Source organism: Taudactylus pleione, unplaced genomic scaffold, assembly GCF_031769625.1.
Source record: "Taudactylus pleione unplaced genomic scaffold, aTauple2 ptg000108l, whole genome shotgun sequence".
Taxonomy (NCBI): Eukaryota; Metazoa; Chordata; class Amphibia; order Anura; family Myobatrachidae; genus Taudactylus; species Taudactylus pleione.
In genome coordinates, this window is record NW_028284510.1 from 2,984,610 (window position 1) to 2,998,228 (window position 13,619).

Genomic DNA, 13,619 nt, shown 5'->3' on the forward strand with positions numbered 1-13,619 from the left:
TTAGTCAAATCTTTAAATCAACTTGTGAAACAAGAATACAGTATCACTCATTACCGCAAATATGCAAAATAGAAAAGGTAAAAAATATTGCATTACCTAAATATGCATAATATTTGTGCATTTAGAAATAACTTTATCTACATAAATATGCTTACTCAATGGTAGAATACACTCTCCAATTGTCGAAAGGAGGATGCGTCTTGTTGCCTTTTCCCCTACAAAGACATCGATAATGTACAGTATAGTAAGTATTCCAAAATTTGTAAACAAGCATAAAAATCTAATTTACTGTTCACTAAAAAATATGTTAAAAAGTTAGTAAATAGCATCCATTTAAACTAAAAAATAGAAAATAAATACAATCAATTCTCCAGGTCTATTTCATAAATACAATATGCCACCTGTCTACATATATAGAAATAACAAATGCAAATAGGGTCTATGCTGGTTTAAATGTGATCTGGCAATCACTTTGATTTTACCTAAATCGTCCACCCAGTATTTTTTTAAACAAGTTTTGCTACAGAAAAACACTTTTGGTATACAGCAACACTGTCCTACAAAACATAAGCTGGGAATTACACAATTCACACAGGTGAAAAAAATCAGTGCTTAAAAAAATACTACAAATTCTAATTATATTACACTCCCTAATAACTGTATAAAAGTATGGAGGCTAAAATATAAAAAATAAAAAGCAATAACTGGAAGTTCAAGAAATGCTTTTGCACCTATCCCTTTTTCCCCATGCTTTGGTCATAGAAAATTCAGGAATATGTGGGAGTGGGACATACCTTCCCACCTGTTTGAAACAATAAAATATTTTTTCTTACTATGTTCTGCCAGTCACCCTTAGAAGTAAAGCGGTTAGAGTATATGGCACCACAGTGTTTATATGGAAGGAGCCACATATACATTACAGTATTTTACCTCATGGGCCAAACACCGTTTTAATAAGAATCTGTCATACAATAGATTCTATGGAGGTTTCAGATATTTTTAGACACAAAAAGGAATCAGTATGATTTACCACCGGACGTAAGTCTGGCAGTTTAAATCCCGATGCCAGAAGACCAGAATTGAAGATCCCGACAGGGTAAGTAAATTAACTAACCCTAAAGCTCCTTTAGGGGTGCCTAACCCTATCCTCCCTCATAGTGTCTAACCCTAACCTCCCCCCTGTAAGTGCCTAAACCTCTCCCCCCTCACCACAGCCTAGACTTAACCTTCCCAGGGGGGTGCCTGATCCTAACCTCCCCCCGTGGTGCCTAACTCCACCTTCCCCTAGCCTAACCCTAACCCTCCTGGGGTGGTGCCTAACCCTAAATCCACCCTGGTGTTCCCTAATCTAACCATCCCCCCCTAAGGCTGTCTGCGCCCGCCGCCCAGCTTACCATCATTCGGTATGCTGGGCATTGTGCTCCCAGCGTAGGGATAATGATAGACATTGGGCTTTTGATGCCTATCATTAGACCCCTGTCTGGATTTGACAGTTGGGAAGCCAGCGGTCGGCATTTCGATGGTCAGCTTCCTGACTACATACCCACAAAAGCCTTAGAGAGATAGCCAGCCCCTTATAGGCTTCTTACATATTGCACATATTTTTTCTTTAAAATCTATAAACAAATATCATCTGATATTTTACTATTTACTGTATTTTCTAGTTCAGGATATAGAAGTAGCTTTTTTTTTTAGAACTTACATCATGCCACAAGATTTAAGAAACAAATGCTTTAGATATTAAAATGATGCATTTTTTATATTTAATTCATATGTACTATAGGTAAGCATTATGGCTGATAGTATAGGAGTGTACACACCCACTTGGCACTGACCACACCCATACAGCTCTGGTCATACCTCCTCCTCTCCTCACAATAAGCTCTTCATCATTTTCAGCTCCAGGCCCATGACTCCCTTAATCCGGCCCTGACAACACCAATAGCTTTTCACACTACGGATCACAGGACCTGAACCTGGGCCATGACAGGGGACAACCATGCACTAAGCCACCAAGTATGTGTTTAATGAGAGTAACGGAAATCTATTATTGTGGTAAAAATAAATAAGCGCTATAACATTTTAAAGGTATATGTAAAATATAGGCACAAAAACACACTTTAAAAACTGTCTTTGCTAAAGATTAAAACGCAAACTTGAATTGATACATTAAAATTCACTCAGAGTCAAATACAATGTATTGTCTATGCTCTTTAGTGCATATATGGGGAAGCTGGAAACTTTAGCAGTGCTATGAAGTCTGGTGCCATTGGTGGATGTTAACTGTAGGTATCAGTGACTAGCTTTCCCTACCTTTACCTCTGGTGATTGGGGTAGGCAGGAGACGTACTACCAGCTGGTTCTCCATGGCTGTGGATAGTGCGCCTGGATGTGGTAGCTGATTATGATGTCACTTAGCTTCTTCTGCAGCGCTACTGGTCTCCAGCAGAGGGCAGCTCATGTTAGAATACCCATTAGTATAGAATGGAATAAAAATATAGTTTTTTAAAAGTGTTTTTCTATTCCTAATTTTTGTTGTTTGTATAATGTGACTGTTATATTAAAATTGCATTTAATTCAATGTCTATATTCAGATTGTGTGGTTTTAAAATGTTTAGGGTCTATATCCATTCTGTCTCTATTATTTTCAAGACAGTCACCATGTCTTCTCTACAGTGTGGAATTTCTTTCTGTCTTTCTGCCCAATGTATTATTGTCCACATGGACATTGTAGGATATATATGGCCCCCTCCGTGTTATTAGTTCTTTTATTTTGAATTTATTTTTTGTATGATTTGATTCAAACTCCTCAATGGGCTTTATTCTTCTTTCTTTGTTGTTTTTCCAAAATTTGCAGTTTAAGCAATAGTGGTACCCTTGGTTCCCGTTCTGTAACTGTGCATTTTCAACTGAATGTTGTTTTTTGTGAGTTTTTTCTTTAAGTTGTTTGCTCTCCTATAAATTAATTTTGGTTTGGGCATTATGATTTTTGTTAGGTCCTCATCTAGATGGAGGATGTGCCAATTTTTCTTGATTATTTCGTCAGCAATTCTGTGATTGCCATTGAATTGTGGGGTGAAAGCCAATAGGGATTCTTCATTTTACATGTTGTGTGGCTTTTATTGGATAAGGTCCATTCTATCCATTTTTCTTATTTTGTCTATTTGCTCTTGTAGGTTTCTCTTTGTACGCTTTTTTATGAATTTTTATTTCAATTCCTTACTTTGTGAAAATTAAATGTGTCTTCATCTGTGCAGTTTATTTTTATCTTACTTATTTGGATACCTGTTATATTTTGACATTTTTTAGGCATTTTATATGTCTTGGTTTTTAATACATTAGAGTTCACAAAAATGATAAGATATAGAAATATAAGTTTTTCTGTACTTGTGGTGGTGGTGAACTCTAGGCCTGAATTGTATTGATCTTTGAAGAAAAAGTTGCATAAATAATTTTTATTGAATGTTTGTTTTCATGCTACCGTATGTAGAAGCATGCAATGCATATGCTTCTTCTTATATCTTCACCATATATGTTCCCATCTGTCAGACCAGACTTATATCTATCCTACTAAGTCAATGAGAGCTGGTGTACCATTCAATACAAAAGAGGTGTCTACATATTCTGCCTTCTAAGGTTTTAAAAATGTTATGGAGTTTTAACATCATACACTATGTATGATGGATATGTATTAATTTTTATTTCATGTCCTTGAAACAACTGAAATTGAAAACTTGAAATCACCATGAAAGTAAGGTCTTTATGACAGTTGATTTGTTTCTGTATATATTTGCAAAATTTTACGGCTTCTATATTACATTATATATCTGAATCTGAGTGAAATTTCTAAGTACCAGTTCAAGGTTGAATTTTAACCTTTAACAAAAATATTTTCAAAGTGTGTTTTTGTGCCTATATTCCTATATTTCACATGTACATACAGTACATACACTTTAGCGCTCATTTATTTTTTAATAAAGTGTTAATCCAGGGGTGTATTACGAGAAGAGGGGGCCCACGTGCAGTCTCCAGGGCCCTTTCCTCTCCACCCGGCTGCCAGTAGTGCACTTAGTGCAGCAGAGTTCGAGCATTAGAGTAGACTAGTGCTACTGTATGCCATAGTCTTCTGTGCACCATTTTCCCAATGATCACCTCACTGCAACTGAGAAAAATGCCAGGAAAATGGCCATGGCAGCGATTTTCAAGGTGATTAGTAGAGGGATGGTACCACCAAAGCGAGACTCTGGAGAGGTAAGTATTTAAAAAATGGGTGCACATGGGCCCCTGCACCCATAATAGATATGCCCCTGTATTAACTCCTTTCTGATGCACTACACATATACAGAGGTGTGGCATACACTGACTCTAAAATATATTATCCCCAGAAGGGAAACCGACACACCAGGGTGCTTCTTCTTTACAAAAGGAACAGCGGGAGGCAGTTTGTTCTTTTCTCATTCATTTGGGAGGCTATATAAAACTAAAAATAACATTAAATTCAACTATCAAATAGAGAATGCAGTAACGACAGTACAAATGAAGAGTGTTCTGAAAAAAAGAAATAGTACAACTACACTACAGGAACTGGAGTGCAAGTTATGGAAAATAAAGCCAGAGGAGATACATATGTGTCATCTAATGTCTAGCTTCTTTGTTCCATGTGGCTGAGGATGTTAAGTGCAATTGAAATGCTTCAGCACTAGTAGCAAAGCAAATCTATTTGTAAATTTTGTGTTTTAGATGAATCACAACTGCTATGAATACCTGCTCACAGTGTACAAGGGACACAAGGCTGTGACTTTCCTTGCACAAAAATTGCTATTACCCAAGTACAAAGTTACAGATTAAACACAATGGAATGTAATGGGAGAAATAGCAGTGGGCACATACTGTATATCTGATCCCTATTTAAACAGATTTGAGATTGAGTCACACACAGATGTACAAGTACCACATGCTCTAGTGGTCAGTGTATGTGTCACAATCCATATGTGAAATCCTCAGGTGAGGGTAAAAGCCAGGGCTTTAGGGTGGCTAGGGAACAACTAGGCAAGTGCCAATCACTAGGTCTCCCTATTGCGGCCAAACCCAGGTTTGGCTAGACCTGGCCAGAGGTGCTGAGTGTAACCCACTTGGTTGTCTTCACCAGTGACCCCCCACTTGGGATTTGGGTTTTGCTGCACCAAGTGGGCAGGTTGTGGCCCTCTGGACAGGTACCTGAGAGTAGCAGAAACTATATTAGCAGGACTATATTAGCATGAACATCTGAACACAAGAGATTAAGTGAATACTTGAATACAGGAGTTGAGATGCTACATGAACACAGGAGTTGAGATAATACTTGAACACAGGAGTTGAGATGCTACTTGAACACAGGAGTTGATATGAATACTTGAACACAGGAGTTGAGATGATACTTGATTACTACTTTAGAGATGAATTAAATACTTGAACACTGGGGATTCACTGAATAATTGGATACTGGAGATGCACTTCAGAATGTTAGAGATCCTAGTCATAGGCTTGCTTGAAAACACAGGAAAATGTACTGGGAATTGCTAGAGATTCAGGTGCTGATTTGCACAGAGAAACACAGAGAGATGCAGACACAGGCATGTACTGGGAATTGCTAGATGTCTAGCTGAGAGCTAACTAGTAATTAGTAGGAAACCTGACACCTCAGTAAAACAGGGAAGCTGCAATAGAGATGAGCACCACACTACAACACACACAGGAAAAATAATATAAGACACTGGAGTTCTGAGAGAGAGCTAAAGTCTCAGACTGAGAATTAGCATGGAAACTAATACAGGTTACCTTGGAAAACTGTGAATAGGTGGAAGCAACACTCTGAAGGGAATAACATAGAGCAACACTGGTGAGTATCACAGTCACTGGTACAGTGAAGTTGAGCTGCAGTTACCTGTTCCTGGAGTCAGACTAAAATACCCTTGGGTAGCTGGTCACTTGATCAGAGTATCAGCTGAGTGACCACAGAACTGATATGGACCAATATTGCTGTGCCCATGCCTGGCACCCCAGAAACCAGGATGCAAACACATAAGCCCTAGCAGACCCCAGGCAAAATAATCAAATACCACTCACCTCCACTCCCAGCAAACACCTAAGCCCAAGGATACTGGCATGAAGGTAAGTAGCGGGCAATCCCAGTCTGCATCCTGACAGTACTCCCCCTTTTCTGGGAGGACTACAAAAAATGTGCACAAAAAATTTTGTTCCAGAAAAAAATTAGAGAAATACAAGAAAGCTTCCAAAAAACATGAAACTTGAGACACTAGAAAAACTTTAAAAACTTTCTAAAATCTTGATTGAGCCAGTCAGATATCTTCAAAAACTCAAAAATTTGAGACACCAATAAAAAAATGTTTTCGGACATCTTCCCAACTTTCGTATCCCAAAAAATTACTCTTATACTCAGGGTCTGTAGACCATTCATCTTCACTGCAGATGGGACTTATATCATCCACAAAGTCTTTGGTAATGCCTTAAAAGGGGTATCTTCAAGAAATGATGCACATAAAGACTTATTATGAGGAACTGTAGATTTTCAAATCTTAAATTGGTATCTAGCACAGAAATAACAGTTCTTTCTTGTAATTCTTGGGGAAATACACAAGTAAGAATAATAGATTGAAATAACAAATGGTCTTCAGGGAAAGGACTATTATCATGCACAGGATTGAAATCCGAATCAGAATCCAGGTCCAAAGAAAGAAAGGAAGACTTAATATGGAATTGAAAATCAGAGGATTTTGAAGATGAACGGAGTGAAGCATAGCCAATTCTGATGGTATCAGGTTGTTGATTTCTAACAGTTATTTGAATCTTTTTCCCCTTTCAGAGAGGTTGATCTTGTACCATATCATTTGGTGCACCAGAGCTTTATTTCTGGATGTGTAGATTTTGTGGAGAAACCAGTAGTAGGCTTATCCGAAGGTCCAGAGCTAGAACTTACACCAAAGAAAGTGTTAATGGGCAGATTTTTAGGAGCAAATTTTCCAAATACAGCCGAATTGACAGCATCCATATCTTCCAATTTATGAGTGGTCCAAAAAGCACAAATGTTCTTATCTTTGATTGTTTTAACTCTTCTAATGTCTCAAAAGGAAAGAAGAACAAAATAATCCAATAAGTTCATATGTCGTTATTTCTATTTTTCCTCTATCAATGTCCCTGTATAAACTCACCTAGCAGCGGTGAGACACATACACATAAAGGTTTCTTTAGTTCCTCTCTAGTTAGATAGACCTCTGCTTACATAAGGGTATACACATAGACCAATGTATCTCCCCCTTAGTTGAATGCTCACCTGGGAACAGGTGTAAACTTACACCAAAAGGTTTGTTTACACTGGGCATGGAACCCTCATCCTCAGACCCATAAAAATCGAGATACTCAATATTCAAAAAAGACAATTTAGTAAAATAATGGATATTTATTCCAAAAAGTTAAAAATCACAATAAATATAGTTTTCCATGCAATAAAAATAGTTAAATAATCTCCCATAAAAAGAGGATAAAAGTCCTCAAACTGGACCACAGCAGATAGGAATTCAGAGCAAACACTCCCTCCGCTCACCCGGTATAAGTGGAGAAAGATTGCCTGGAGTAGATAGAATAAAACCAGATTCCACAACTGCCATTAAGTCCCTTCAACACCAACGTGTTTCTGACATATGTCCTTCCTGAGGGTGTACTTAGGGTATGTCTGATGGGGCTTTGTATACCCATCTTAATCACTAAGGGGTTGGGTCTAATTACTCCCTCATCCAAGAGCAATGTAAAACCCGTTTATGGACCCAAAATCATGTCCCCATTTCCATTTATATTATGCAATACCTGATAACACTGCCCTCTAAAAAAATGTATTAACCACAAAAATCACATATACATACATTAACAATCCCTCCAACATACACAATGTTCATGATAAAACACATTAATCACATGTCAATCCAGTCCATGTCTTCATATTGCTGTATCTCCATTTGGCGCTTGTTTGGATTTGATGTTAATCCTCATTCTCCATACGCGTGGTTTCAGTGACGACTTCCAGGAATGAAGAGAGACAACATCCGGTCTTTGACACGCAAGCCAGAACTAGCTACACTTGTGGTGGAATGCACATCGGGATTTGCCGGAGACCACCACAGGGATTCATTATAGATAATCCATTGTGCAATTTTAACTTCCTTTTTAGTGATCCTCTCATCAATCCATATAGTATATAAATATATATATATATATATATATATGTATGTAAGAAGGAATATGAACAGTATTAGTGATAATGCCAACAAATAATAAACCCATTAATACTTAGGTCAGACATAAAAAGTTTTTGTTTAGACTGACCCATATAAACACAGAAAACGGATAAAATCAATAATAATACATCTATAAAATGGTGTTGTACATTTCAAGTTTCAGAAAGGGGAGGAAATCAAAAGATAACATAAAGGGGTGTCCATCCATCATCATATTATAACACATTCCCATTTTTGTTTCACATTCTGTATATTTTACAGAAACCATTTAATTTTGAAATCAACGTTCAAGCCTCTAGGGGCTTGTGTTTTTAGCAGGAACATAGTTTGCATTTCCATTTTGTGAGCCTAATATCTCTATCATTTGTCCTCCAGTGTGGTTCAGCCACTTGTATTCCACAAAACGACACCAGATGTTTAACATCACACTGGTGTACATTTTTGAAATGCAACAAGACATTATGAGTCTCTAATCCTTTCTTTATATTTCTGACATATTCTGAGAGTCTTTCTTTTAATGTTCTCATGGTCTTACCCACATACTGACTGCCACACGAGCACTCTAAAATGTATATGCAATATTTAATATTACAAGTAACAAAGTCATTCATTTCATATCTATTCTTAGTTTGTGTGGATGTGTATTGTGTAATTTTTGATACTTCGCTCTTACATACTCTACACATACAACACATCCCACACCTATAGAACCCCTTAGACTTAATCCTGGGGGCACCCTTGGGTATTGAGGTGGCACTCCGTACTATATAGTCCTTAATATTGCGAGCATTTTATACACAAACTTAGGACATTTCTCTAATATAGTTTGCAGTGTAGGGTCATTTGTTAAGATGCCCCAGTGCTTATTTATAATGCCTTAGATCTGCTTATGATGATTGTTATATTTAGTAATAAAATGTATTTCTAATCCTCTTGATTTGTGTTTATGGATTCTTTCATTATGGATAATTCCTATCCTATCAATATTACCTCCCTTTTCTTCAGCATTATTAACAATTTGGGCACCATACCTCTTTGATGTAAATTGTTCTTTCAAAAAACATGCTTGTTCCTTATAGACTTCCATATCTGTGCAATTTCACCTAATTCTTTGAAATTGGCTGTTAGGAATGCTTTTAAGTCAGTTATAATGGTGATTGCTAGAGAAGTCTATAAAGGAGTTACAATCAGTGCTCTTGATGAAATTCCTTGTTTTAATAAACTCACCCTCCACATATATAGAGAGGTCGAGAAAATCTACTGAAACCTCACAATTTTAAAGGTCAGTACAATATCCAGGGCATTATTATTTAGATGTTTACAGAAATCCTCCAAAGAAGTCTGGTCACCATCCCAAATGAACAGGATATTGTCAATATTTATCCTGCATGTCACCGGGCTATCCCCAAACATATGGCCACTCCAAGCCCTACTGGCCTGACACCATGGCATAAATAAATTGGCATAGCTTGGGGCTAGCCTGGTTCCCATGGCGGTGCCCGTTGTAGATAATTTTACTTCATTAAGGCCTGCTTGATGAATAATTATTGTATAGAGAGGTTACATCAGCTGTTGCAACCTATCTCTATACAATAATTAATCATCAAGCAGGCCTTAATGCTGTAAAATTCTTCAAAGAGGAGGAAAGGATAAGAGAAGATTCTAAAAACTTTATATTAGAGGGAATTGCATTAATCTTACAAAATATTTTTTTCTGGTTTGGAGACATTTTATCTACAACTAATGGGAACCACCATGGGTACCAGGCTAGCCCCAAGCTATGCCAATATATTTATGGCATGGTGCGAGGCCAGTATGGTTTGGTGGGAGGCCAGTATGGTTTGGAGTTGCCATATGTTTGGGGGTAGCCTGGTGACATGGCGGAGATATATTGACGATATCCTGTTCATTTAGGATGGTGACCAGACCTATTTGGAGGATTTCTGTAAACATCTAAATAATAATGCCCTGGATATTGTACTGACCTTTAAAATAAGTGGTTTCAGTAGATTTTCTCGACCTCTCTATATATGTGGAGGATGAGTGTATTAAAACAAGGAATTTCATCAAGAGCACTGATTGTAACTCCTTTATAGACTTCACTAGCATTCATCATTATAACTGGCTTAAAAGCATTCCTAACAGCCAATTTCAAAGAATTAGGCAAAATTGCACAGATATGGAAGTCTATAAGGAACAAGCAAGTTTTTTGAAAGAACAATTTACATCAAAGGGGTATGATACCCAAATTGTTAATAATGCTGAAGAAAAGGGAGGTAATATCAATAGGATAGGAATCATCCATAATGAAAGAATCCATAAACCCAAATCAAGGGGATTAGAAATACCTTTTATTACTAAATATAACAATCATCATAAGCAGATCGAAGACATTATAAATAAGCACTGTGGCATCTTAACAAAGGACCCTACACTGCGAACTATATTAGATAAATATCCTAAGTTTGTGTATAAAAAAAGCTCACAATATTAAGGACTATATAGTACGGAGTGCCACCTCAATACCCAAGGGTGCCCCCAGGATTAAATCTAAGGGGTTCTATAGGTGTGGGATGTGTAGTATGTGTAGGTTATGTAAGAGCGAAGTATCAAAAATTACACAATACACATCCACACAAACTAAGAATAGATATGAAATTAATGACTTCATTATTTGTAATACTAAATATTGCATATACATATTAGAGTGCTCGTATGGCAGTCAGTATGTGGGTAAGACCATGAGTGCATTAAAAGAAATACTCTCAGAACATGTCAGAAATATAAAGAAAGGATTAGAGACTCGTAATGTCTCATTGCATTTCAAAAATGTACACCAGTGTGATGTTAAACATCTGGTGTCGTTTTGTGGAATACAAGTGGCTGAACCACACTGGAGGACAAATGATAGAGATATTAGGCTCGCAAAAATGGAAATGCAAGCTATGTTCCTGCTAAAAACACAAGTCCCTAGAGGCGAAATGAAATGGTTTCTGTGAAATATACAGAATGTGAAACAAAAATGGGAATGTGTTATAATATGATGATGGATGGACACCCCTTTATGTTATCTTTTGATTTCCTCCCCTTCTGAAACTTGAGATGTACAACACCATTTTATAGATGTGTTATTATTGATTTTATCTGTTTTTTGTGTTTATATGGATCAGTCTAAACAAAAACATTTTATGTCTGACCCAAGTATTAATGGGTCTATAATTTGTTGGTGTGATCACTAATACTGTTCATATTCCTTCTACATATGTATGTATATATATATATATATATATATATAAATATATATATATATACTTTATGGAATGATGATAAGATCGCTAAAAAAGAATTTAAAATTGCGCAATGGATTATCTATAATGAATCCCTATGGTGGTCTCCATCAAATCACGATGTGCTTTCCACCACGAGTGTAGCTAGTTCTGGCTTGCGTGTCAAAAACCGGATGTTGTCTCTCTTCACTCCCGGAAGTCGTCACTGGAACCACGCATATGGAGAATGAGGATTAACATCAAATCCAAACAAGCGCCAAATGGAGATACAGCAATATGAAGACATGGACTGGATTGACATGTGATTAATGTGTTTTATCATGAACATTGTGTAGGTTGGAGGGATTGTTTATGTATGTATATGTGATTTTTGTGGTTAATACATTTTTTTAGAGGGCAGTGTTATCAGGTATTGCATAATATAAATGTAAATGGGGGACCTGATTTTGGGACCATAACTTGGTTTTCCATTGCTCTTGGATGAGGGAGTAATTAGACCCAACCCCTTAGTGATTAAGATGGGTATATAAAGCCCCATCAGACATACCCTAAGTACACCCTGAGGAAGGACATATGTCAGAAACGCATTGCTGTTGAAGGGACTTAATGGCAGTTGTGGAATCTGGTTTTTATTCTTTCTATTCTTTCAATCTTTCTCCACTTATACCGGGTGAGCAGAGGGAGTGTTTGCTCTGAATTCCTATCTGTTGTGGTCCAGTTTGGGGACTTTTATCCTCTTTTTATGGGAGATTATATAACTATTTTTATTGCATGGAAACTATATTTATTGTGATTTTTAACTTTTTGGAATAAATTTCCATTATTGGACTAAATAGCCTTTTTTGAATATTGAGTATCTCGATTTTTATGGGTCTGAGGAGGAGGGATCCATAACCAGTGTAAAGAAACCTTTTGGTGTACGTTTACACCTGTTCCAAGGTGAGCATTCAACTAAGGGGGATACATTGGTCTATGTGTATACCCTTATGTAAGCAGAGGTCTATCTAACTAGAGAGGAACTAAAGAAACCTTTATGTGTATGCATCTCACCACTGCTAGGTGAGTTTATACAGGGACATTGATAGAGGAAAAATAGAAATAATGACACATGAACTTAATGGATTATTTTGTTCCTCTCTCCTTCTGAGACATTAGAAGAGTTAAAACAATCAAGGATAAGCACTTTTGTGCTTTTTTGGACCACTCATAAATTGGTGTATATTTGCAGAGAATTGGTGCTCCTGAGTGTGGACTAAGCAGCAGTCCTGGGGCACAGGTGGCTGTAACCTATATTTGTTTTGAGCATCCATATCTTGAAGGATTGGATCTTCAGACTCTATGAGGGCATTAGCCTAATTCCACTCCTCACCTCTGAAACTTGAAGCAGAAATTTAACAATGTTTGTAGAAGTGATGCCACATGTTGGAATAGTTCTCATAAGGACTTCCACCTGTCCAAACAAAACAACGTAGTGTGTCATATCTCCATCAAATAAAATGAGCATTGGAGCATCAGATGAGTTCTGGATGGGTGAATCACCATCAGGAGTAGAAATGGAACTACATTGAGAATTCAAAGATTGGTGAACAGAAGTTATGATTGGCATTAATTGATGTTCTTTACTTGAATCAGTGTCACATAACTCATTATTCTCATTGACAATATGCTTGGGAAATGATTCATCACTGGTTGGGGAGTACATTATTTCAAACAACCTATCCATATCTATGACCTTGATACCAAGACTCTCTGCCCTCTTTTGTTCAAACTCATAACTATCATGACCCATGATGAGATAGTTGGTTTCCATGCTAATATTCTCAACAACTCTACCCCCAACACACTGTATTAATTACTTGAGTTATTTTTTCCCATGAGTCCCAAGACCCCAATGATCACAAATGTTAGACCTTCAATAAACTCCCTGGAGACTTCTCCTGAAGAATAACACTTGGAACCCTCTCCTGGGTAATGGCACTTGGAATCACATTCTGGGGTATAGCACTTGGTACCCCCTCCTGGAGTAAAACACTTGTAAACCCCT

The 13,619-nt window shown here is 37.2% G+C and overlaps 1 protein-coding gene across 1 annotated transcript in view; it reads right to left on the bottom strand.

The window, feature by feature from the left end:
* The window catches only part of LOC148525449 (uncharacterized), a 71,173-nt gene extending 57,788 nt beyond the window's left edge, over positions 1 to 13,385 (bottom strand). The window contains exon 1 of the mRNA XM_088470935.1: positions 12,945 to 13,385. Within this exon, the coding sequence (XP_088327061.1) occupies positions 12,945 to 13,385 (441 nt within the window). The remainder of the gene's footprint in view (positions 1 to 12,944) is intronic.
* Between the last annotated feature and the right edge of the window lie 234 nt (positions 13,386 to 13,619).